The 27,226-nt window shown below is 35.1% G+C and overlaps 1 protein-coding gene across 1 annotated transcript; it reads left to right on the top strand.

Moving 5' to 3' along the window:
- Positions 1-4,691: 4,691 nt before the first annotated feature.
- LOC146902839 (protein NRT1/ PTR FAMILY 4.5-like) lies at positions 4,692-8,025 on the top strand. Its single transcript, XM_085733608.1, has 5 exons — positions 4,692-5,559; positions 5,642-5,859; positions 5,943-6,365; positions 6,453-6,574; positions 6,948-8,025. The coding sequence occupies exons 2-5, from the start codon at positions 5,644-5,646 to the stop codon at positions 7,870-7,872; spliced, it is 1,686 nt and encodes a 561-aa protein (XP_085589734.1). The 5' UTR covers positions 4,692-5,559; positions 5,642-5,643; the 3' UTR covers positions 7,873-8,025.
- Positions 8,026-27,226: the final 19,201 nt, after the last annotated feature.

Raw genomic sequence — 27,226 nt, 5'->3', positions numbered from 1 at the left:
TGAAGATGAGATTGACGAAGATGAATGTTCATATGATTTATGGCTTTTATAATTGTCAATATAAAAAAATTAAAACAATAAAATTAGCCCATGTGGCTTGCCACATCATCATTTTCTAGTAAAAAATGGAAAGAAAAAAATTACATGTGGACATTTATAAAGATAAAAGAATAAGAGATACTTTTTTTTTTTTATAGAAAAGGGCAATTTCGATGTTAAAATTTAATTTTGATTAAATTTGGGTGTAATAAAATATTGTTAGTATTATTATACACTGTGTTTGTATTCAAAGTGATATATTGAGGGATGACCCAATCCCCTCAATCATCTACCACAACTAAATATGCCTGAATATTACAGATCCTACTCATATGAATTCTCTCAACCTTTCTTTCATTTTACTTCAATTTCTCTGCTTGTAATACATTATAGATTTATCATCGGTCAAAAAAGTTACAAGTTTTGGATGCTTCTAATCTTTGGGCATGAGAACTTACAATCTCATGAGAGCCCTTTAGATTTTAAAAAACAAATAATAATTGGGAATGATATTTTTATTCATGCACCAAACTATTGTTTGAAAAGAAATCTAACGTACTTACACTATCAATGTAAAACAATTTTACGCTGACATCAAATAAAAAACTATCACTCTTTCATGCATGTCACACTATCCATTTTAAAATACAAGAGTGATGTGATGCAACAAATGTCAGTGTACATTGCACAACCTTTAAATCCTTAAAAAAAGTATCAAGCATTAAAATAATGTAGAATTAGTGTGTGTTTATATAGACCATGGCTAATTTGCAAATGATAATCAGGTTATTTTTTGACCGAATGGATATTCATTGAAAGAAGGGAAGACAAAAATTGAAAGAAATGTTTGGTCCCTCCAATTCACTCATTCATCTCCACCCAAACAATTATATAACTCAACAAAGATGGGACCAATGTTAACGTTTTTGTTGGTCGATATTAGAGATATATAGCTTAGTTACCACTAGTATTAGTCCCATTAGTATATATAGTTGTAACCTTCCCATAAGTGAGATAACTTCATCATTTGTAATATTCCATATTTCATCAAATACAAAGAGCTTTTCTATATTTCTCTCTTTCCTTCCATGGATGCCATGTTTCCTAACATGGTATCAGAGCAAACTTGGTATCCACCTTGAAGGATATTTTCCGCTGCATTTTCTTTGAGAAAATCCAATTTTCTCAATTTTTCTTTCTCTCTCATCATTTTCCCGAGAAAATCTATTCTTCTCACGTTAGTTACACTTTCCTTTTCTCGTTCCTTTTCTTTCTAATTCAATTTCTGGATTTCAAGTCTTCGATTCAGTTTCACTCTCTTGATTCTTTTCCGCTCGATTCCGTTTCTTCTCACACTGCATTTGGTTTTTCGTTTTGCGATTTTGTTCGCAATTCGGTTCAATCTCGTTCACATCTTTTCCCCCAATTCTTAGGGTTTGTGATTCAGTTTTGATCGCGATTCCTGTTTCTTCTTATCGCTGAATTTCTTTTCCAGTTCATTCTGATTCTTCCATTTCAAGTTCGACTTTGATTCGAGTTTCTTGCACGAATTCTTGATCGATTCGGTTTCAGTGTGCCTTGAATTCTGTGTTGCAATTTGGATCTTGCAATCTGAGAGTATTTTGCTTGTGGTTGTTGAAATTCTTAACTGAAAAATAAAATGCTGATTCAAGTAGACTTTGAAAGGCTGCAAAACGGTGTTGGTGTTCGTTACTTGATTCGACATTCAGCAGCTTCTGTTCCTCACAAATCTACAACAGAATTCAACATATGATGTGCAATTCTGAGTATAAGGTTCACTGGATGTTTGGTAATGGTTCTCCATGATGTGTTTGTCCTTATCGCATATTGCTTCCAAGGTGTTTGTTGAAAGTCCTCAATGGGAGACAAATTGGTATTGCATTCAATTTGACGGTGATGGTTGTTTGATATTGTTGATTACCATTACTTTGGTCACTCACACATTGCTGAATTGGTTCTGGGATTCGGTTATGTTTTGTGGTTCATTGGATGTTACTTGATATGTGGTAATTGTTTGAAGACGGTTTGTAAGGACCTTCCTGATTTAGACACTTTGTTAGCAACTTAATTTTGATTTGGATTACATGGCTTCTTCATCACTGCCAGTATCTCTGTTTGAGCAGCCATAAATTGTTGGTTAATATTACTTTTGGATACTCATAAGTTGCTTCATTTTACAAGACAGTGCTCATGTGTTTGTGAAGCATCATATGTTACTGCTATGTCCATTTGGGAAGAACTATGTTGGGAATTTCTGTTGCTTTGCAGCCTATAATTGTTTTTGGTCTCTGGTGATATGAAGTATCAAAGGAATATTGAGCTGCTGTATTGATTCAAGTTCTAGTCCGAATGTGTTGTTTTGATTGAAGCCATTTGTTCTAGTCCGAATATGTTGGGAAAATCCTTGTTTTGCAAACTAATTGATAGTAACATGATATTTGGTTTTGATGCATATCAGAGGAGAAAATAAGCACCAACTCAGCAAGAGTAGTAGTTGGAGTATGGTTATTTCTTGTGTTTGTTATAACCTCAAGATACACCTCAAATTTTTCATCATTGCCTATTGTCCAAAAATTGAGGTCTGCCAAAGACATTGAATGGCTTAAACAAAATAATCTATCAATTGGTTGTGCCAACTCCAGTACCTTTATAACGGACTACTTGGTCAATGTGTCCCATTTTCCTAGGCAACAAGTTGTAGATGTTGGCAATGAACAAGACATTGTGGAAAAGTTCAAGAGCAAACAAATTTCTGCTTTCTTTGTTGAGTTCTAGCATGGTGGAGCTCCCTTTTTTTTTAACACCATATTCTGCTGCAATGCCTGACTTTCCTGGATCGTTGTTAAAGTTTGCTTCTGGTTTGTTGGATTTTTTTTTAAGCTTCATTGTTAGAAGGATTGGTTTTTGGCCTATGGTTTGAAGTTGCATCAACATGGATTTGTTTTCTATGGTTTGAAGACACATCACATGGCTATGCATCTCTATTGGCTTGCATTTGGTTCTTTTCTTGTCTCGGCTCGGCTTTGAAGGACATCACTTTTATCTTTGGAACCTTGGTCTTGTATATGACCTTCTTCCATTGTAGACTATGGCCCTTCCTTGCATTTGGTTATTTTGTCTCGGCTCGGCATAGGAGGGCATCACTTTTATCTTTGGAATCTTGGTCTTGTATATGACCTTCTTCCATTGTAGACTATGGCCCTTCCTTGCATTTGGTTATTTTGTCTCGGCTCGGCATAGGAGGGCATCACTTTTATCTTTGGAATCTTGGTCTTGTTGCTTCATGGTACTTTTGATGTGAAGTTTGTTCAACATATGACCTCCTTCCATTGTTGACTATGGCTCTTCCTTGCACTTCCCTTTTGGATATCATCATTGATTTTGGATATCCTTGTTCTTCTTGTCTTGTGCTTCTATCTTGAGTTCTTGAGAATTCTTGATGGTTAAGCGTTGTGCCTTAATTGGCTTTGTTGATATTGGCTTCTACCGGATGGTGGTTAAGCATTGCTTGGATGCTTATTCCTTCAATTGGTTCAACCTTGAGTTGTGGTTGCTTCTTGTTGGATAAGCACTTGTTTGATGACTTTGGTTTTTTTTTAGCCGATGTGTTTCCGGCATATCCTTGTATTTTCATTTGCTTGATGTATTTCCTTGTATTTTTCTCATTTCAAGTTGGAAGTGTTTTGAACACCTTCCAACTTGAGGGGGACTATTAGAGATATATAGCTTAGTTACCACTAGTATTAGTCCCATTAGTATATATAGTTGTAACCTTCCCATAAGTGAGATAACTTCATCATTTGTAATATTCCATATTTCATCAAATACAAAGAGCTTTTCTATATTTCTCTCTTTCCTTCCATGGATGCCATGTTTCCTAACAGTCGAATCATCTAGCCAACAACATTGAATCATATATGGTTGTGTCACTGTGTTGTCAAGGATGGAAGGACGATATGCTCAACATAGCGTTTTGCCGTCTATGGTTACAACTTTCAATGGTTTTTTTCTCCTTCTTTTCCTATTTGCAAATTGCAACCATAATATTAGTTCTCTGTTTGATAGCAAGAATGAATATAAACCGGAATGAAAGAAAAGGACGAAAAAAAAATTAATTTTTGTTGATGGAAAAAAAACTTTATTATTTGGATAACAAAGAAAGAAAACTATAATAATTTTTTTTTTTTTGACCTCTATTATATGCTACGAATTATGTAATACAAGAGTCTTCATCAATTTTATTTTTCAATTCAATACAAATGTTTTTCTTCTCCGCCGGTCGTAGGATAGGAATAGTAAATTTGGAATCAGCCGGTCAATAGAGTCACTTTTTTTACAATAACATTGCATGCTACGAATTAATAAATAATTCATATGATTTTCCTGTCGTCCTTAATTTTCATGCAAGGAAGTCCTGAGTGAGTGACCATATTATAAAAGTACATGTTTGTTACGCATTACACAATTAACATATATAGCCACCAATACAGTCTTTGTTTCTAATCCTTTCAAAAAAGTTGTCGTCTTCCTCAGCCATGGTAACTATCTCGTGCATTATAATACATGTCTCATTATTATTGCTTGGCTAATCTTTTTTCCCCTACTAAAGCTTAACTAAAAATTTAACTTTTATATCATATACCTTTGTTGCGTGTAAAATATTTTTCAAAAATTATTCTGCATGACCATTATTTAGCTATCTAGTCTAGACTACAAACACCTTGGTTGGTTGTGTTTTTTTATGAATTTTGATTTGTTCTAACTCGATTCGTACAAAATTGCGTGCAAAGTGAAAACTGCTTCCACTTATATAAACACATGTTTAAGTCATATCTCATTTAATGTGAGACTCTTAACACTCTCTTTTAAACATATATATGAAAGGATATTTAGAGCGTGACTCAAGTGCTTCGATAGCGATAATCTGATAGCGGATGGCAAAATGGGTCAAAGATAAGCTTTGATACCATCTTAGAATTTTAGTTAGATCTAACTCAACCCATAAAAAATTGGCTTACTAAGTGAGATTCTTAACATGTTTAATGAAATGACCTAGTCCCCATGATAAGGCAAACCACATTTTGAATCTTAGCCAAATTAATATCATGTCAAATTGATATCTTCTTTTCTCTAGTACACATGAAGAATTGAGAGAACATTTTTATATACTATTATTGATTGATACACTTGAGTGTACAATTCACTTCAAGGATTTCAAAGCATATTCATGAAGGGATTCGCTTGAGTGTCTACACAGAATTATTTCTGCAACCATCATCATATTCTTCTTCAACATCATTTTGTTGAAGTTATTGAATCAGTCTCCAACACTAGATCTCACAAAAATGGCTCTCAACATTTTCTTTTAAACTATATGCTTAAAATGTGTTGATTTTAAAATACAGGATTCAAAAGACGAGGCTAATGTTAAAGATGTTGAGTACCAAGCAGTAAGTAAACCTAAACAAGGAGGATATAGAGCTACTCATTTCATCTTTGGTGAGTAAACCATATATGTTCATCACAATTCCTTTAATTTGTTTTTGAAATAAACCGAAATTCATTTATGTTTCGATTGCAGCAATGATGTTGCTTGATAACATAGGATTTGTGGCAAACATGGCAAGCTTGGTGTTATATTTCTTGTTTGTGATGCATTTTGACTCCCCTGGAGCTTCAACCACCACCACAAACTTCATGGGAACTACTTTCTTACTGACTGTCGTTGGAGGGTTCATCTCCGATACATATATGAATCGTCTCAACACTTGCATCCTCTTTGGCATAATTCAGTTGTTGGTAAAGTATTACATTAAACAACTTCAGTATTTGATTAACTTACTGAAGACATTGACTTGATGTTAGTATTTTTTGAATTGCAGGGATACGCCTTACTTGTGATTCAGTCCCATGATGAGAAACTTCAGCCAGAACTATGTGGAAAAAAGAGTTGTTTACATGGCACAAAAGCTTTACTCTTCTACGCTTCAATATACTTGCTAGCACTTGGTGGTGGTGGAATCAGAGGTTGTGTTCCTGCTCTTGGAGCTGATCAATTTGATGATAAGAATCCAAAAGAATATCTCCAACTAGCAAGCTTCTTCAATTGGTTTTTGTTTAGTATTACAATTGGTGCTAGCTTAGGTGTCACCTTTGTAGTTTATGTTAGCACAATCTTCGATTGGTACAAAGGTTTTCTTATATCTCTCTCATGTTCCGCTTCTGCACTTATTTGCATTATTGCTGGAAAGAGATTCTATCGTAATCGAATTCCAGGAGAGAGTCCATTGTTGAGTATTTTACAGGTACCCTTTACTTCATTTTCTCAAATAATTATGTGTCGGTGTTTCATATTACTAATACAAGTAATTCTTTTGTAATTGTTCTTGCAGGTGTTGGTTGTCACAGTCAAGAATTGGAGGGTGAAAGTACCTGATAATTCTGAAGAGTTGTATGAAATAGAGAGCCATAAGTCTTTAAAGAATAAACTCATTCCTCACACTAGCCAATTCAGGTTGGAGTAATTTTAGTTATTTCTATGTTTGCCTTTAAGTTCAAAAATAATATAGTAGTATGTTAGAATAGCAACTAATAACATAAGATTAAATAAGAGAACAAAAGTAAAAGACAATGAACACACGATATTTGTTAACGCAGTTCGGCCAATGGTGTCTATCTCTGCGACTATAGAGCAGCTATAGTTTTGTTTCTATTACTGTGATAAATTAGGGTTTCAGTGTTACATGCAATATATAGAGTACTACTACTACGATTCAGTTTACAATATTACTCCTGAACCATACCTTAGCATACCAATATAGTTTATCACTATAGTTACCAATTCCCTTAAATACAATTCTTATACATGTAATTTTGTGCAAAAACAGGGTTCTAGACAAAGCTGCTACTCTATCTAAAGGCACAGAAGCAATAAAATGGAAAGTGTGCACAGTAACACAAGTAGAAGAAGTAAAGATTCTAACAAGAATGATGCCTATCCTTCTAAGTACAATACTCATGAACACATGTTTAGCACAACTACAAACATTTTCTGTCCAACAAGGAACCTTTATGAACACATTCATTGGCACTTTCAACATTCCAGCAGCATCAATACCTGTGATCCCACTAGTATTCATGACCCTTTTGATACCTATTTATGAATTTGCATTTGTACCACTTGTTCGCAAAATCACCGGTCATCCAAATGGAATAACAGAACTACAAAGAGTTGGCGTTGGCCTAGTTTTATCAGCAATCTCAATGATCATAGCAGGGTTAGTAGAAGTGAAAAGAAAGCGCTATTTCAATGATCATAATAACCAAAAAATCAGCCTCTTTTGGCTTTCATTCCATTATGCAATCTTTGGTATTGCTGATATGTTCACATTGGTTGGACTATTAGAGTTTTTCTACAAAGAAGCTCCTCAAGGAATGCGTTCACTTTCCACTTCTTTCTCATTTCTTTCATTGTCAATTGGTTACTATTTGAGCACAGTTTTTGTTGAGCTCATAAACACAGTGACAAGTAGGATTACAAAGAGTAATAAAGGATGGCTAGAGGGAACAGACTTGAACCAAAACCATGTTGAGCTATTTTATTGGTTCTTGGCAATACTTAGTATTCTAAACTTTGTTATCTATCTCTTTTGTGCAAAATGGTACAAATATAGAAATGATGTTTCATTTGATAGAGAAATGTTGCTCAAACATCTAGCTACGAATTCAAACCATGGAAATGTGTCTACAAGCTCTTTGTCCAGATTCCAAGATAATCCACCCAAAGAAGGGAGATCAGAAACTTCTCAATGACCATGATTATGGCCATTATTGTTCATCCATCATTTATCTTTGTTTTATCTTTTGATTTGTGTGACTAAATTCCTTTAATTTTATCTAAGAAATTCTTGTCCAGTATTTTGTATTTTGTAATATTAAATTGATTTTTCATGTTCTCAAGATATTTTGCCCACTCGTAAGAAAAGGTTACTTTACTCATCAAAATGACTAGTGATTTTGTTATGAATCATTCAATTCAATGTAAAAGTTGAAATTTAGAGAGAAAAAGATTGAAAATATAAGAACCTAAAAAGTTGATTTTTTTTATTGGATTATATTGGTTTTAGGTATCAAACTTGAAAATAGATCGATTGCAATCCAGAAGAAAATTTTGTTTATATTTTGAACAGTATCAAAAGAAAATATATAGAAAAAAAGTTTGACATTTATCATAATTAGTTCTAAAGTTAGACATATGCTTGATTGTGATATGTTAATAGTTTTTTTTTTAACTAGTCAGTAAAAATTAAACTCATTTAATATTAAAAAGTTTAATCGAAAAAAATGTTGAAATTTTAACAGTATAGTCATAGATCATAGATAAAAATTATAGCATATTTACATACTAGGATGAATATAATGTTGCGTACCTTTTATAATTCTAGAGATCGTCGTTGAGAGAGTATGAGAGGGTGACTATCAGTGGCGGAGGTAGAAAAAAAAGTTAGGGTGGGCCATTAAAATTAACCGTTGAAAAATTGTTTAAAGCCTCGCAAAATAGACTTATAATTGAATTATTTAAATTTTTCGGGTGGGCCACTACATCACTTTGCGGGAATTTGGATCAACCGAAACCTAAAACCGACATAAAATTGTATAAAAGCTCGCAAAATAGACCTATAATTGAATTATTTAAATTTTTCGGGTGGGCCACTACATCACTTTGCGGGAATTTGGATCAACCGAAACCTAAAACCGACACAAAATTGTATAAAATCTCGTAAAATAGACCTATAATCGTTGATTTTTTAAATTTTGGGGGTGGGCCGTGGCCCACCTCAGCCCATGAAGGGCTCCGCCACTGGTGACTATCATCATTGTCATCTAGGTTTTTCAGGTTAGGTTTCCACTATATGCTTAAATGTCTGATGAGATAAAGATCTTTCATTGATTTTAATTAAATGGTTCAACTCATCACACTCCATTCAAAAACAATAACACAGTCAAACTATATATTCATTAATAATCAATGGTTAACAACAATTCGCCATATTTTATCTTATTAATAATTTTATAGTAATTGATCATGTCAATCTATAATTGATTAATTATTAAAATAAGAGTAAATTACTCCCTTGCCTTTAGAGATAATGATATTACAACCCCTCTACACAATGTTTCAAAACATACACAATTGTCCCTTCAAAGATACTGAAATATATATGTTGATCTGAATTTATATTTTTCCGTTAACTTTCGTTTAACCATGTTTAAGAATTTTTATTTTACAAAAAGGCCATTTTTTTGTCCGTTTTTTTAACTGCCATATCTTCCATCTTTCTCTTTCCATTGTTGAGAGTTTATCCTGTCATCCAGGTCATATTTGATGTTAATATGTTCTCTTGATTTTTCATAAGTTGTGTTGAAAAGATAATGCACTTAATTTGCTTTCATAGGGTCCAGACTTGACACGTTACATTGTTGCATGAGATACATTTAACCTTGTTGCATGAGATACACCTAACCTCGTTGCATAATAGACACCTGATTTATTGTATGTGTTTATCTTGACATTTGTCATGTTGCATGTATTTCCGTTAGATTTTCTTAATCTATAAATAAGGTTCGTGCCATGTATTTCATCATTCAAAGTTTTAGAAATCAAAGTGTGTGTTCATGAAAACATTGTGTCTCTGTTTGTTTGTTCCATTTGGTTCTGATTCATGATCTTTCATGCATTGTTGGAAATGGAAACAAATCTCGAAACAGTGATGAATGACTCATTCTCATCAACCGTAAGCGACAGAAGATCATTCAGAAGAATAGTGAAATTCAACACAAGGGTCCAGTATAATCAATGCACAGTGGACTACTCATTCTTCGTAATTATAGTCCATTGGACATTGATTGTATTGGAATCCTTTGTTGGAACAAAATGTGTTTAACAATGAACCTTAAAGGATTTTGATGATAACAAGGTATTAAAAAATTGTAAATTGGACTAGCTAATATTTGTTCAAGTGTACAGAACCATAATTATAAAGTTACATCATCATTGGTTCTGAATGAGCAAATAAAGAGCTATGGAAACAACAAAAATTTGAAGCTTGGACGCTCCTGAAGGCATCTTGCTACTGAAGAGAAAAAGCGCTCCTGAAGAAATAGCGCTCCTGAAGTAAGCTGCTCCTGAAGAATAGTGCTTCTGAAGACAAGAGGTCCAGAAGCCACATCATCAGAAGCTGCGTCATCAGAAGCTGCAGAAGTCATATCATCAGAAGCTGCATCATCAGAAGCTGCCTCATCAGAAGCCATTTCACCAGAAGCTGAATATCAACTGGATTTGCAAAGAATCAAGAATTGAAGAATCATCAATGCAAAAGCTGTCTATTGGATTCGAAAACACAAACAAAGGATTAGTGGAGTTTGCAACGGTCATTTCAAAGGTGTTTGAAGGCGTGTGTTTGCAATTTGGACGAAAGCGTTGACATTGTACTTTGTACGAATTGTACAACCACGTTCTCCACTACTCTGTTTTGTGTCCGCACTACAGGACAAGAAAACAGCTCCAGAATACGGTTTCGCCTGCATAGATGTTCCTTTGGATAAGGAATGGATTTCAAATTTGTTCTTCATAGGACAACAGCCAAATCAGGCAAAAGATTATTGGTGAAAGATCAAGCTTCAACAACGACTCTTTGGTGTGCTGGCAATTTCACAACGTCTCTCTCACACCTCTATATAAAGGAGTGAAGACTTAGAGAATTGGTAATGCAAGAACGCTGAACGAAAGACTCACAAGATTTTCACAAGTACCAAACCTCTGCTGAAATTGTTCTGCATTCACTTAGAATTTCTGTGTCTCAAAGTCATATCTTAGAAATTCTTAAGTCCATTGAGTCTGTATCTGATTTGTATTGTGAGCACCTCTGATTGTATATCAAGTGTTCAACCTTAAACAATTTTCTGTGTAATTTTGTTTAGTTAGGAAGTCTCTTGCAGTTGTGCTTGAGCAGGAAGTCTCTTGATTGTGTTCTTGAGCAAAGGAAGTCTCTTGCTTGTGTGCTTGAGCATTGGAAGTCTCTTGCTTGTGTGCTTGAGCATTTGTAATCAGATATTACTCATAGTGAAATCTCCTTGGAAGTGCAAGGGGGACTGGACTACTTCCGGATTGTGGAAGGAACCAGTATAATTGCTTTGTGTCGTTCTTCTTCTCTCTCTCTCTCTGTTTTATTCCGCTGCATTTAGATTCTGATTATCACTTCAGAAGCTGTCTCACTTAGCTTCTGATCAGTGTGTTCAGTTTTTAGGAGAAACGAAGAATTTTTTCAAAAACACAATTCAACCCCCCTTCTTGTGTTTTTCTCACCTTCAATTGGTATCTAGAGCCTTGGTCTGTTGTGTATCACTTAACCGTGCAACAGTCAAAGATCTGAGAAAAACATGACTACTCCTCCTCCTGATGGTGATACTAGCTATAAAAATGTCTCACATGATTATAGTGATAGTAAGAAAACCAGTGTTGGAAAAGTTCCAAAGTTCAATGGAGATGCTGAAGAGTTCTCTTGGTGGAAGACCAATTTTTACAGTTACATCATGAGCCTAGATGAAGAATTGTGGGATATTCTGGAAGACGGCGTTGGTGGTTTAGTCCTTGATGAAGAAGGAGCTGCTGTGGATAGAAAGAAACATACTCCAGAACTGAGGAAACTTTACAAGAAGCATCATATTATCAGAGGAGCTCTTGTCACTGCCATACCCAAAGCAGAATACATGAAGATGAGTGACAAATCCACTGCTAAAGCTATGTTTGCTTCTCTCTGTTCAAATTATGAAGGGAGCAAGAAGGTCAAAGAAGCAAAGGCTCTCCTGCTTGTACATCAGTATGAGTTATTCAAAATGAAGGATGATGAAACTATTGAGGAGATGTACTCAAGATTTCAAACCTTAGTTTCTGGTCTACAGATTCTAAAGAAGAGCTATGTTGCTTCTGATCATGTAAGCAAGATTCTCAGAAGCTTACCTGCCAGATGGAGACCGAAGGTGACTGCCATTGAGGAAGCTAAAGATTTAAACACTTTAAGTGTCGAAGATCTTGTTAGTTCTCTCAAAGTTCATGAGTTAAGTCTTAATGAACATGAGTCTACTAAGAAGAGTAAATCAATAGCTCTTCCATCCAAAGGCAAGTCATCAAAAGCTCTCAAAGTGGTTGAATCTGAAGAGGAAGAACAGTCAAGTTCAGATTCTGAACCAGATGCTGCAGAAATGGCCATGCTCTCAAACAGACTTCAATATCTGGCCAAGAAGAACAGAAAGTTTCTCTCCAGAAGGGGTAACTCCAGAAGCTCAAGGAAAGAAGATCAGAAGGGATGCTTCAACTGTAAGAAGCCTGGACACTTCATTGCTGAATGCCCTGATCTTCAAAGAGAAAAGTCAAAGGACAAGTCAAAGAGGTCTACATTCAAACCAAGCAAACTCAAGAAGCAGATTAAGCAGAGTTTAATGGCAACCTGGGATGATTTGGGTAGTGAATCTGGATCTGATAAAGAGGAAGCTGATGAAGATGCAAAGGTAGCTGTTGGGTTGGTAGCAACAGCAACTTCAGAAGCTGGGTCAGATTCAGACTCAGAAGATGAAAATGAGGTATATTCCAAAATTCCCAGAGATGAACTTGTTGAGTCACTTAAAGAACTTCTTACACATTTTGAAGTAAGAACCAATGAGTTGAAGGATTTAAAAGAAAAATATGCTGATTTGGTACAACAGCAAAAATCAACTTTATTGGATCTGAAAGCTTCTGAACAAGGACTTAGGGGCTTTGACTTCATGTGTAAAACATATGAAGATCAGCTCAGGTTCTTATGTCAGAAGCTACAAGAAAAGTGTAATGAAAAACCTTTAAGTAACCATGAAATTGCTCTTGAAGATTTTATTATATCTGGCATTGACAGAAGCAGAGTAGCTTCTATGATTTATAGCATTTACAAGAACAATGGCAGAGGAATTGGCTTTCCAGAAGTGAAACTGGAGAAAACCAATCTAAAGTCTTGTTGTGAATGCATCAAGGAAGGTCTGAAAACATTCTTTGTACCAGAAGGGGCTGAGTTGGAAACTGTTGTTCAATCAGAACCTGAAGCTTCTAGTTCTAAGGCTAAGATTACTTCAAAGCCAAAGAACTCTAAGTCAAAGGCTATGATCAAATCTGATTCCAAAACTTCAAAGGTTAGGATCCTGAAAAGATCAGAACCTATTCCTCAGAGTCTGGTGAAACCAAAATCTGGGGTTCTGAAGTCTAAGTTTCAGAAGAAGACAGTTACTGCTTCTGAAGTACCAAAACCTAAGGTGATGGTTAATCAGAAGCAACCCAACTCACAGCACAAGGTACAAGAAGTGAAGAGTAAAGCCTTAAGTACTAACCTTCCAGGACCCATAGAACAATGGGTACCTAAATCTAAAAATGTCAATGATGCAGGTATGTCTAAGAGCAGTGCCAAAGCAAAGATCATGGTACCTAGACAGTGGTTGCTCAAGACACATGACAGGAGACAAGTCCATGTTCCTCAGCCTAACAATGAAAGAGGGAGGAAATGTGAAATTTGGAGGCAACCAGTCAGGCAAGATCATAGGTACAGGAACTATTGGTAACTCCTCTACCTCAATTAATAATGTATGGTTGGTAGATGGTCTTGAACATAACCTTTTGAGCATTAGTCAATTTTGTGATAATGGTTATGATGTGCTTTTTGAAAAACCCAACTGTACAGTAATCAACAAGGAAGACAAATCCATTGTGTTCAAAGGAAAGAGAGTTGACAATGTCTATAAAATCAATTTTTTTGAACTGGCTGATCAGAAGGTGATTTGCCTACTATCAGTGAATGATAAGAAATGGATGTGGCACAGAAGGTTGGGACATGCTAACTGGAGGTTAATCTCTAAGCTTAGTAAGTTACAACTTGTGAAAGGGCTACCAGACATTGACTATCATTCAGATGCACTCTGTGGTGCATGTCAGAGAGGGAAAATTGTGAAATCATCTTTTAAAACAAAAGATATTGTTTCAACCTCAAGACCTTTAGAATTACTCCATATTGATTTATTTGGACCAGTAAGTACTGCATCCTTATATGGAAGCAGATATGGATTAGTCATTGTTGATGATTACAGCAGATGGACTTGGGTGAAATTCATAAAGAGTAAAGATGTTGTGTGTGATGTATTCAGTAGCTTCTGCACTCAAATTCAATCTGAAAAAGAATCAAAAATTTTGAAAGTCAGAAGTGATCATGGTGGAGAATTTGAAAATGAGCCATTTGAAGCTTTTTGTGAAAAACATGGAATTTTCCATGAATTCTCTTCTCCTAGAACACCACAACAAAATGGGGTTGTAGAGAGAAAGAATAGAACTTTACAAGAAATGGCCAGAACCATGATTCATGAAAACAATTTACCAAAACATTTTTGGGCAGAAGCAGTGAATACAGCATGCTATGTTCAAAACAGGATCTATATTAGACCTATTTTGGAGAAAACAGCATATGAACTCTTTAAAGGAAGAAAACCCAATATCTCTTACTTTCATCAATTTGGATGTACATGTTACATTCTGAACAACAAGCTCTACCTAAAGAAATTTGATGCCAAGGCCCAAAGAGGAATCTTTTTAGGTTACTCTGAAAGGTCAAAGGCATACAGGGTGTATAATTCAGAAACACTCTGTGTTGAAGAATCTATGCACGTTAAATTTGATGACAAAGAGCTTGAAGATAAAACTTCAAAGCAAGGTGAAAGTTTTGCAGAGATACAGGTTCCTGAAGCTACTCCAGAACCTGATCAGATGGCTGAGTCTGAAAATAGTCCAGAAGCTGAACCCACATCAGAAGCACAAGATGAAGCTGCTTCTGATGAAGCACAAGATGAATCACATCAAGAAGATCCTCCCAGAAACACATTCAAACACAAGTCTTCACATCCTGAAGAGCTAATCATTGGAAACAAAGATAGTCCAAGAAGAACAAGATCACATTTCAGACAAGAAGAGTCAATGATTGGACTAATCTCAATGATTGAACCTACAACAGTTGATGAAGCACTTTCAGATGATGGATGGATCCTAGCTATGCAAGAAGAGTTGAATCAATTTCAAAGAAATGATGTGTGGGATCTGGTACCCAAACCTCAGCACAAGAACATTATTGGAACAAAATGGGTATTCAGAAACAAGCTGAACGAGCAAGGTGAAGTAACAAGAAACAAAGCCAGGCTTGTTGCACAAGGGTATAGTCAACAAGAAGGCATTGATTACACTGAAACGTTTGCTCCAGTTGCAAGATTGGAAGCAATCAGGTTACTTCTTTCCTATGCAGTTAATCATGGCATAATATTATATCAGATGGATGTCAAGAGTGCATTTCTCAATGGTGTCATAGAAGAAGAAGTGTATGTTATTCAACCTCCTGGATTTGAGGATATTAAATATCCTGACCATGTTTTTAAATTGAAGAAATCACTATATGGCTTGAAACAAGCTCCCAGAGCTTGGTATGATAGACTAAGTAATTTCTTAATCAAAAATGATTTTAAGAGAGGACAGGTTGACACTACACTCTTCAGAAGGACCCTTGGGAAAGATATTCTTGTTGTGCAAATATATGTTGATGATATAATATTTGGTTCTACTAATGCATCTCTTTGCAAGGAATTTTCTGAGTTAATGCAGGATGAATTTGAAATGAGCATGATGGGAGAGCTGAAGTTCTTCCTTGGCATTCAAATCAATCAATGCAAAGATGGAGTCTATGTTCATCAATCAAAGTACACAAAGGAGCTTCTGAAGAAGTTCAAACTTGAAGATTGTAAAGTGATGAACACTCCAATGCATCCTACGTGCAACCTGAGCAAAGAAGATGAACGAACTAAAGTAGATCAGAAGCTGTATAGAGGTATGATTGGTTCTTTGTTATACCTCACTGCATCTAGGCCAGATATTTTATTCAGTGTATGCTTGTGTGCAAGATTCCAATCAGATCCTAGAGAATCTCATATGACTGCTGTCAAGAGAATCTTCAGGTATTTGAAAGGAACGACCAATCTTGGACTCCTTTATAGGAAATCCTTAGATTATAAGCTAATTGGATTCTGTGATGCTGATTATGCTGGTGATAGGATTGAAAGAAAGTCAACCAGTGGCAATTGTCAATTTCTGGGTGATAATCTTATATCCTGGGCTAGCAAAAGACAAACAACTATTGCTATGTCTACAGCAGAAGCAGAATACATTTCAGCTGCAAGTTGTTGTACACAACTACTTTGGATGAAACATCAGTTGGAAGATTATCAGATAACTGCTAACAGTATTCCCATTTATTGTGATAATACTGCTGCTATTTGTTTGTCTAAAAATCCAATTTTGCATTCAAGAGCGAAGCACATTGAAATCAAACACCATTTTATCAGAGATTATGTTCAAAAAGGAATTTTAGATATACAATTCATTGATACTGAAAATCAATGGGCTGATATATTTACTAAGCCTTTAACTGTTGAAAGATTTGATTTTATAAAGAAAAATTTGAACATGCACTTTGTATCTGATTAAATGCTTGCTTGCTCCTGAATAGGATTTTAGGTTCTGAAGTTAGTTCAGAAGCGGTAGTCCATCAGAAGCTCTTTATTGAGGTTCTGAGGAAAACTCGCTTCTGATGATGACGTCAGCATCTGAAGTCCAGAAGCTGGATTTGTTGCTTCTGAATAGTTGAATTAGTGGAAACGTTGGAAGTTACCTTTTAAAAAGTAACTTCTGGCCCACTAACTTGGTAGATACTCTGTGAACTTCTTACGTGGCCTATATGTGTTGGTGTATAACTAAAAGGGCAATGATGATTTAAAAGCTTTGAAAGTACTTTTCACGCGCCCCCAATTTTGTCATTAATGTTATGATTGTTTGTCTCTTTTGAATTGCAATCGTTTTACTTTTAACACTTTGACAATTCACACACTACTCACTCACAACAAACACATTTGCTCTCAAACCTCTTGCGAAGTAAGCGCATTCTCTCAACCTTAGAACCCTAAAATCTTCATCTTCTTCAAATCTTCGTAAATCATCAAATGGCATCATCAAGCTCGCAACGAGAAGATTCAGTATCTACTTCACGAATGGTCCCTGAATATGACTACAGAGGAAGAAGCATGAAATTGGAAGAATGGGATTTGCAGGTTCAGATAGAGAATCCAGTGGACTTTGATTCTCTGAATTTTCATAGGTGTTCAATCAGAAGCTACTATGAAGAGCAAGGACTCATGGATTATTTCAAAATGTTGAATGGACCAACATATGAAGCTCTGGTTAGACACTTCTGGGTAAGAGCAAAATTCTACAACAAAGCGGCATCCTTAGCTGAGGAAAGTCAGATGGTGCTAATGTATCCTGAATTAGAAGGGAAAACAAGAGAAGAAATGGGTCTTGCGCCATTTGTGGAAGATGAAATCAGGTCCAGCATCTGTGGTATTCCAATAAGACTTGCACAATGGCACATAGAGTATGTTCTCAAGGCTGCAGCCTCTGGATACTACTCTGGAATTGATCTTTCAGATGCTGCTGAAAAACGCATTTGGAAAAAGCAAGCCAACTTGGTGATATACAATTCTGAGAAGGAGAAGAAATATGCTGAATTGAGCATGGAAACTAAGATGCTTCTGAAGATTCAGAATGAGAACCTGTTTCCAAGTGGTGACTGTGTGAAACCAAATCTAGCTCAGAAGGTCCTTCTCCAGCACTTCATCAAGAAGGAAAAGGTGAATGTGCCCAAATACATGTTCAAGTACTTGGTAGAGTGTTTGAAACAAAGTCAGCTACTGGATAAACCCTTGGTTCCTTATGGAAGACTCCTCTCAGAAATATTCTATCAAGGAGGTATCTTGGACAGTCTCAGTCAATCTCAAGGCTTCACAGATCAGCTACTTGACACAAAAACTGGAAAATTCATTAATGCTCATACTCTCTTGAATATGAAGCTAATCAGTGAAGTCACCAAACTTCAAACTGATTTAAGTGAATCATTTGTTAAGTCTGATCTTATGAAGGACTTTCCACCCATCTGCAAGAAGGATCCCATTGAAGTGCAGATGTACTATATCAAGGAACATTTTGAGGCAACCAATGAGAGAATCAGATTGGAAGATATTCCAGAGGAAATGTATGGTGGTGCTCTGCCACGAGCCAGAGGCAGAAAGTCAAAAAGGAAGATAACTGCAGAGCAATATCTAGAGGTTGAACAACCTGCTAAAAAGGCAAAAGTTGCTACTGACAAGCTCAAAATTGGTAGTTCATCAGTACCTTCTATTGAAGAAGCCATTGAAGACATGGATTCCAGGTTGATCATGGGTGTTGGCATTTCTCTTGATCAACCTGCTATACCAAAGAGGAAGAGGAAGCCAGCCTTGAGGAGGACCAAGGATTTTCCTCATATCACCTCTACAGCTCAAGATGCTTCTGATTTGGAGTTAAAGGAGTTACAAGAGAAGAAGGCAGCAGCTGAAAAAGTCTTGGAAATTGCTGCTGAGCTACAAGAGTCTGTAGTCTCAGAAGCCAAGAAAATGTTGCAGATGACCAGTGAGTTTGCTCAAGAGGATTCTGATCCTGAACCAGAGAAGGTAATTAATATATCATCAGATTCCGCATCCAAATCATTATCAGACTCTGATGATTCTGATGATGATATACCCTTAGCTCAACTGTTTCGAAAACCAGTAAAAAGCCAATCAACATCATCCAAAACCAACGATAAGCCCTCTCAGTCAACTACTTATGAACCAGTTGGTCACATAATTATTGAGAAGTTGGCTGAACTGGCTGAGCAGAGAGAAAGAGTCTTTGATACTATTTTTCGCCTTCACCCTCAACCTCTTAACATTCAACCTCTCAACATGATTCCTCCAGAAAATGTTGAGTCTACAACAGAAAAGGCCTCTGAAACAACTCCAGAAGCAGCTGCTTCTGAAAATGTTGTTTCAGAAAACCCCCATCAACAAACACCTGAACCACAAAAACCCACAACACCCCCACAATCACCAATAGCCATCATTGACCCCCAACTCAACAATCAAACAACAACTTCACCACAACAACCACCAACTGAAACTGAATTTCAACCTTTACCTGAACACTCTCCAGAACCAACTCCCATGGATGTTGACATCTCTCTAGTCAATGTTCAAGACTCAACCTCCACCACACACATTGATTCTAACCAGCCTTCATCTTCAAACACACAAACACACTTTACCATTCCAGTTCCTAACCCTGTTCAAGATTTGGAAATCAGTGATTCTGATCTTGAAATCCTTGAACAACCACCCTCAAACATCCTGGAATCTGGATATATTAATTCTGAGCTTCTCTCAATCCTGAGTCAGTTGCATAATCTTGTGGATCAACGAAGGACAATTGATCTCACAAGTGCATATGATGACTCCTGGGCATCTCTTCAGAACCGGGCAACTGAGCTAATTGAAAGCATAAGGGTTAAATGCATCAGAGTCAAGCAAGCTTCAGTCAGAAGGATAATGGAAAATCTGAATCAGAGTCTTAGAGTAAGAAGTTCTACACTGCTCCTGGCAAACCAGCCTTTCTTCTTTGAAACGGATTACTTGACCAGAGAAGCCAGGTTGTGTAAGCTTCTGAAGAAACAGATGGCACAGCAGCAGCAAGAAGCTAGAGAAAGGGAACAAGCTCTTCTTCAGAGGCAACAACAACTTGAAGAACTGTTGAAGAAGAAGATTGAAGAAATGGAAGAGATGAAGAAACAACAACAAACCAACCCTTAGTTGCACACCCTTGTGTTTTTCTTTGTTTGTTGTCTGTTTTAAAATTTCTTAGTCCTTGCTTCTGAAACCATCTTGTCTTATTTCTCTTGCTTCTGAATGCTTACTGATTCTGACTGTTTAGCTGCTTCTGACAATTGATATGCATGTTCATATATTTTGCTCTGACTTATTTAGTTCATTTTCTTTTATACTCTCTCCTGTTTGAGTTTTTCTCATATCTTTTTGTCTTTTATGCTTAAATTTATTTTAATTTTTTTTGATAATGACAAAAGGGGGAGTATATGTGACAAGTATTTAAAGGCTCTGAGCCCCATTAATGGCATTTGAAATTTTTGAAAACCTTCTATCATTTTTTTTACCTTATTGGTATAAGCTATGAACGAACGAAGGAGTATCAAAATTCAAGTAAAATTAATTGAACCATTCTTCTTATCTATAAATTAATTCTTTCAATGATTCAATTTTGTTTTTAAGCTCTGATAATATTATTGTGCGAAAAATGAATTTAATTAACCTGGATAGAACTTAGGGGGAGCTTACAAACCTCATCTTAAAGACTATCAGACTCAGGGGGAGTTTGAGCTTACAAACCTCAGATTCTGAGCTTACAAACCTCAGAACCCCAAAGTCAACTTGTTAATTAGATTAACAACAATTGATCAATTTTAAATACTTTTGTTTGTCATCATCAAAAAGGGGGAGATTGTTGGAACAAAATGTGTTTAACAATGAACCTTAAAGGATTTTGATGATAACAAGGTATTAAAAAATTGTAAATTGGACTAGCTAATATTTGTTCAAGTGTACAGAACCATAATTATAAAGTTACATCATCATTGGTTCTGAATGAGCAAATAAAGAGCTATGGAAACAACAAAAATTTGAAGCTTGGACGCTCCTGAAGGCATCTTGCTACTGAAGAGAAAAAGCGCTCCTGAAGAAATAGCGCTCCTGAAGTAAGCTGCTCCTGAAGAATAGTGCTTCTGAAGACAAGAGGTCCAGAAGCCACATCATCAGAAGCTGCGTCATCAGAAGCTGCAGAAGTCATATCATCAGAAGCTGCATCATCAGAAGCTGCCTCATCAGAAGCCATTTCACCAGAAGCTGAATATCAACTGGATTTGCAAAGAATCAAGAATTGAAGAATCATCAATGCAAAAGCTGTCTATTGGATTCGAAAACACAAACAAAGGATTAGTGGAGTTTGCAACGGTCATTTCAAAGGTGTTTGAAGGCGTGTGTTTGCAATTTGGACGAAAGCGTTGACATTGTACTTTGTACGAATTGTACAACCACGTTCTCCACTACTCTGTTTTGTGTCCGCACTACAGGACAAGAAAACAGCTCCAGAATACGGTTTCGCCTGCATAGATGTTCCTTTGGATAAGGAATGGATTTCAAATTTGTTCTTCATAGGACAACAGCCAAATCAGGCAAAAGATTATTGGTGAAAGATCAAGCTTCAACAACGACTCTTTGGTGTGCTGGCAATTTCACAACGTCTCTCTCACACCTCTATATAAAGGAGTGAAGACTTAGAGAATTGGTAATGCAAGAACGCTGAACGAAAGACTCACAAGATTTTCACAAGTACCAAACCTCTGCTGAAATTGTTCCGCATTCACTTAGAATTTCTGTGTCTCAAAGTCATATCTTAGAAATTCTTAAGTCCATTGAGTCTGTATCTGATTTGTATTGTGAGCACCTCTGATTGTATATCAAGTGTTCAACCTTAAACAATTTTCTGTGTAATTTTGTTTAGTTAGGAAGTCTCTTGCAGTTGTGCTTGAGCAGGAAGTCTCTTGATTGTGTTCTTGAGCAAAGGAAGTCTCTTGCTTGTGTGCTTGAGCATTGGAAGTCTCTTGCTTGTGTGTTTGAGCATTTGTAATCAGATATTACTCATAGTGAAATCTCCTTGGAAGTGCAAGGGGGACTGGACTACTTCCGGATTGTGGAAGGAACCAGTATAATTGCTTTGTGTCGTTCTTCTTCTCTCTCTCTCTGTTTTATTCCGCTGCATTTAGATTCTGATTATCACTTCAGAAGCTGTCTCACTTAGCTTCTGATCAGTGTGTTCAGTTTTTAGGAGAAACGAAGAATTTTTTCAAAAACACAATTCAACCCCCCTTCTTGTGTTTTTCTCACCTTCATCCTTTTGTTGAATTTTACTAGCCTTGTTAATCATCTTTTGCCACTTATGGTCGTTGAGAATGAGTCCTTGATCATCTCCTTGGGATTTGTTGCCAATTCCAGTAATAGATGAGAGATCGCCTTGAATCTTATGTTTTAATTGATACATATGGATTTTCGGCATAACCTAGTGATGGTGATAGAAAGGAACTCACCACAATTTTGGATCTATCTTTTTCTTTTTTAATTTCAATTTTATACAAAACTTAGCATATATGAGTTATTTCAATGAATTATGTTGGGATTTTGTATTTTTTATTGTTGATTTATGTCTTCGAATGTAGGTTCCTTGTTTGTTTTTTACCTTGTCGATGATATTGTTGTTGTTACAACATCGAATACATGTTGGGGGTTTCGTCTTCAGGAGGAGGAAAGAAGGGGATTGGTTTGTGTTGGTGGCAAAAGATGAAGGTGCAGGAGTGAGAGTGGAGAGTGTAAGTTGTTGTTGAAATCATGTTCCGTTCCCTCACACTACTTCCCTGATAAAATTTTAATAACCCTGACTTTTTACTTTGAGTTTTAATATTTTTAATAAAATAAATAATTTCCTTCAAAAATGAAAATAAATTAATTAATTTGGGCGACGATGAAGATGAGCTTGACGAAGATGAATGTTCATATGATTATGGTTTTTATTACATGTGGACATTTATGAAGATAAAAGAATAAGAGATACTTTTTTTTTAATATAGAAAGGGCAATTTCGATGTTAAATTTAATTTCAATTAAATTTGGATGTAATAAAATATTGTTGGGCTTCGACTCGGAAAAAATTAAAATTTCAATTCAATTTTAAATAAAAAAATGTGATGTTTTGGTGGGTGGGTGGGGGTGTCAACTTTAAAAGTTGTAAAAAAAAAATTGCAATCTTGGGTTAGGGGTGGAAAAACAGACCCAACCTACAACCCGATCTAGGAAATTTTACTTTGTACCCCTACACTTATACTTTCACCCTTACAAATATTTGAAAATGCCAATTTTACTCCTTTTCACCCCACTTTCAACATTTATAAATTCAACATGAGTTCACCCCACGTTGCAACTTCAGTATTGAAAAACAAAAATTTCAGTTTGATTTTTTTCCCTGAAAACGTTAACGTGACATTTGCAAAGTCCTTCATCTTCATCGAAATCATGATCCAACTTCAAAACCTCTAAAAAGAATCAAATCATGGGTAGATGAACATGTTATTCACATGAAAAATCTATCACTGTTCTGTCATTGTAATACAAAATCAAAATTTTGGTTTGTGATTTTTGTTTATTCAAAAGATATGAGTGAAGGTTGTTGGGTTCTCTTAATTTTCTTCTCACCCATGAAAAGAAGCTACCGCCATGGCTATGGATCCAAAAACGTTTATCCTTCAATTTGGTAAAAATCCTAAATAATAGATCAATTAAAACCGTAAATAAAAAAATCCTTAATTAGTAAAAATCTCCAAATCAACATCACGTGTCTATGCGTCATGTGTCTCGACATCATCCATGAAACGTATTTTTCATGAGCCAACTAGGTAAGTGCAAGTAGGATCATGATTTTTGTGCAAAATTTAAAGTTGGATCATGTTTTTTTGTCAAATAAAAATCTGGATCATGAGTTTAATGTTGTATTCGCAAACTTTTATTTTCAGAAATCTTTGAAAAATTCAGAGAGAAAAATGGAAGAAGAAAAACAGGAATGATTTTAGTTTGTTTATGAGGGTAAAATAGACAGTTCATGCAAAATGTAAGGGTCAGGGTATAATTGTTGGGGTGCAAATCTCCCCCGATCTATTAAACCAGGCATTTAAGTGGGTTGGACTAAGGTTTTGAGTTCACCCCCTCTAATTGGCCCTCTATGTTTAGCCCTTGAAAATCAGCTTGTGGCGAGGTGGAGGAAATAGTCTGCGGATCCATTAAATTTTTTATCATACTAATAAATAATAATTGAAACAATTTTTATGTTTTTTTTTTCCGCTAAACCCAATCAGAGGGCCTTTCTGAAATTGAATTAATAAATATTCTAAACATCGAACTTTTTTTAAGGATTAACATTTTGACTTATAAAATCAATAAATATTTGGACTTATAAATTAAATTTTGAACTCGTTATTTGCTGATGAATTTTTAATAAAATTCTAAATATGTACTCCAAAAATTATTTAAAAATGTTAAAGTGGACAAATCTGAAAAATGATTCATATATGAAATTGCATTTATTCATTCATTCTATATTGATTCTCACTTGCTTTTCGCGCATTGCATTGCATTTTTTTTTTGTGTATTCCTTTTTTAATTCTAAAAAAAAAATTCCTAAAAGTTTTTCATCTTCACTTTTGGTCCATCCTTTAAAGTAAACTCGTATGTGAAATTCATATTTTTGAATAAAATTTTGCATAAAAATTTATAATATTATAAGATTTAATTTAAATTTTGTTAAAAAAATTCCTTTTTATTTTTTGGAAAGATTTTTACAATGTTATACACATTTCTGCACAATTTCATTGAAATATACAAAATTTAACTTAAAAATAGGGACCAAAAGTAGTGATTGAAAAAATTATAGGGACTAAAAGTTGAAGAAATTTTTTAGAGGGACTAAAACGAAAATTTGGTATATTTGTAGGGATCAAAAACATATTTAACCATTGTTTTAATATTTGAATTTACTCTTATCTATATGTTATATATGTTATTTGTATTGAAAGTTGAGAGTAATTTTGGAAGGAGAAAAAGTCAGCCTAAAAGAGCCAAAAGATCTTATTTTCTTTATATATAGTATTGATTAATGAGTTCACATGTCTAAAAATAAAAATTAATGAGTTCATTGGGTCAAAAGGTATTGGACTTAATTATAGTTTTGGTCTCTCTATTTTCATTCACTCATGAAATTGATCCCTCTATTTTAAAATCACTCAGTTTTGGTTCATTTACCTTTTTTTTTTACTTAAAAATGGTGATGTCACATATTTTAAATGACATATCATACAACTTGATTTTGTGGAATAATCAACAGCCATGAAATTACTAAACTCCTTAAAAACTTCAACTTAAATACTATATAGTCGTTTTTAAGTTCAAAAATATTGAAGAGGGACCAAAAGTGAACGATTTTAAAAAGGAGGGACCAATTTTATGAGTAAGTAAACATAGAGGGACCAAAACTATAATTAAGCCAAAATATTAGAAATATGAGGTTAACTAGTAAATCAAATTAACTTAATTAAATAAATTTTTTCTCTATACTATATGAGGCAAATATAAGAGAAAATTAGAAAACTGACTATGATTTATAAATAAAGAGTAGTGAGAAATATTTTGTTTTTTACTATTAATAAACCAAAGAGACAAACTCATCCTTTCACCACCCTACATTTTAAGCTGGACAAGCCAATAATTGATGGCGGGTTCCAAATCCCAACTCACCACGCCAAAAGTAACAGACTAAATGGATCGATCAGATGAGTCAAACCCGTTTTACTATCGCTACATAGTAATCTAATCCTTTTTCCACGCCAAAAATATAATCTTTTTTCCATACAAATATAAATATTCATCATACAAAGATACAGATAGACAAATGATATTTGTACAACCATTTTGTGACAATTTTATCTCTCATACCTGCATTATGTTTTTACTTTATCTCTCTATTACTTTGATTTTCGTGCAAATACTTGCTTTTCTTTGTAAATCTATGGTTTTCCCATAAAGTTGTTATACAAATAATTGTTCAAATAACACACCTCATACGAATATGCTAGTGTCATCATTTTCATTAATTTTAAATTGTGAAATAGTATCACAAGGTTTAGCATAAATGGTTATTGGCTGTGTGAGAGTCTTCAATTCTAGATATCAAATTCAACTCTTTCAACAACAACAACCACCAAGCTTTATCCCATCAAATGAGATCTGCATGGATCAAATTACATCATAATGTTCTATCATAAACGATATTTGGATCTAGCTTATTAATCTTTAAATCTTTCATAATAATTTATATTGTAGTTTTTCCAAGTTTTCCCCTACCTCTTGTAAGCTAACTATCATCCATCTGATCTACTCTCGATCCTTACTATAGAATCTACATGTCTTATATCTACATCCTCAAACCATGCAAGCCTATTTTTCACCATATTTTTTACTATAGGTGCTATCACAGTTCTCTCTCTCCCTCCCTCTCTCTCTAAGATATTTTAGTCAATAAACTCATTTTTATTATAAAATTGGTATAATGATTGATTTCTTAGAATACATAACCTTGAACAATATTTAATATGAGACCGTGACAGGCTTGATTTTTATTCTAATATAAATTATATTTTAATATAAATAAAAAATAAATTTTAATAATATGCATAAATAGGCCGGCCTATCAGACTTCGTAGGCTTTTTTTGATAGCCTAAGTCTGACCTATTTACTTAAATAGACTTTTTCAAAAGCCTAAGCCTAACCTTTTTCATAAACAGGCCAGGCCGTAGGCCCCTGTAGGCCGACCTGGCCTATTCCCAACCATACTCATCAGCAACATCGTACTCCTGGGTAGGGTCCACAATCTAGGACACATCAATCTGAGAGGTCCCCTCCATGCCACTTTTACGCACCCTTCCCCTCTTAGGCATAGTAGGTTTTCTGCCATCTTCTCCCTGCGGGCATTGTTGGTCATGGCCTCCTTGTTGAGTCGGCTTCTATGTGGGTTCACAGACAAATCTACACAAGCAAAAACAATGAAAAAATCATTTAGGCATTTCATCAGACACTTAAAGTGCGAAATAAAAAACATGCAAGCATTGTGTTATTTCAATTTATAAACTACCACATTGCACTTGATCTTACTCTAATCATCATTCACGGTTCAAACAAGCAAGCATTTGATCATTAACTACCAAAAAAACTAACAATTTCATAAAACCTAAAAATTAACATATTTCAACAATGAACAGAAAAAATCTAACATTTAAAACAAATAAAACTCAATGCAAAGGAATCATGATTACTTACTTGTAATTGAAGTAGAAGTTGAAGTTGAAGAAATTGGTTTGTGGTAGGGACAAATTCACATTTGAAGTTTGGCAAACAATGGTTAACTGTCGTTTCCATTTACAATTAACTTCCGCTGAAATCGAACGATAGTTAATTGCTGTTGGAGGCATAAAAGTAATTTGGGGG

The sequence above is a fragment of the Medicago sativa genome, chromosome 8 (genome assembly GCF_051527215.1).
Source record: "Medicago sativa cultivar Bolivia chromosome 8, Bolivia_mono, whole genome shotgun sequence".
Classification (NCBI taxonomy): Eukaryota; Viridiplantae; Streptophyta; class Magnoliopsida; order Fabales; family Fabaceae; genus Medicago; species Medicago sativa.
The sequence above is the reverse complement of the archived record's forward strand: the minus strand, read 5'-3'. Positions and strand labels throughout refer to the sequence as shown.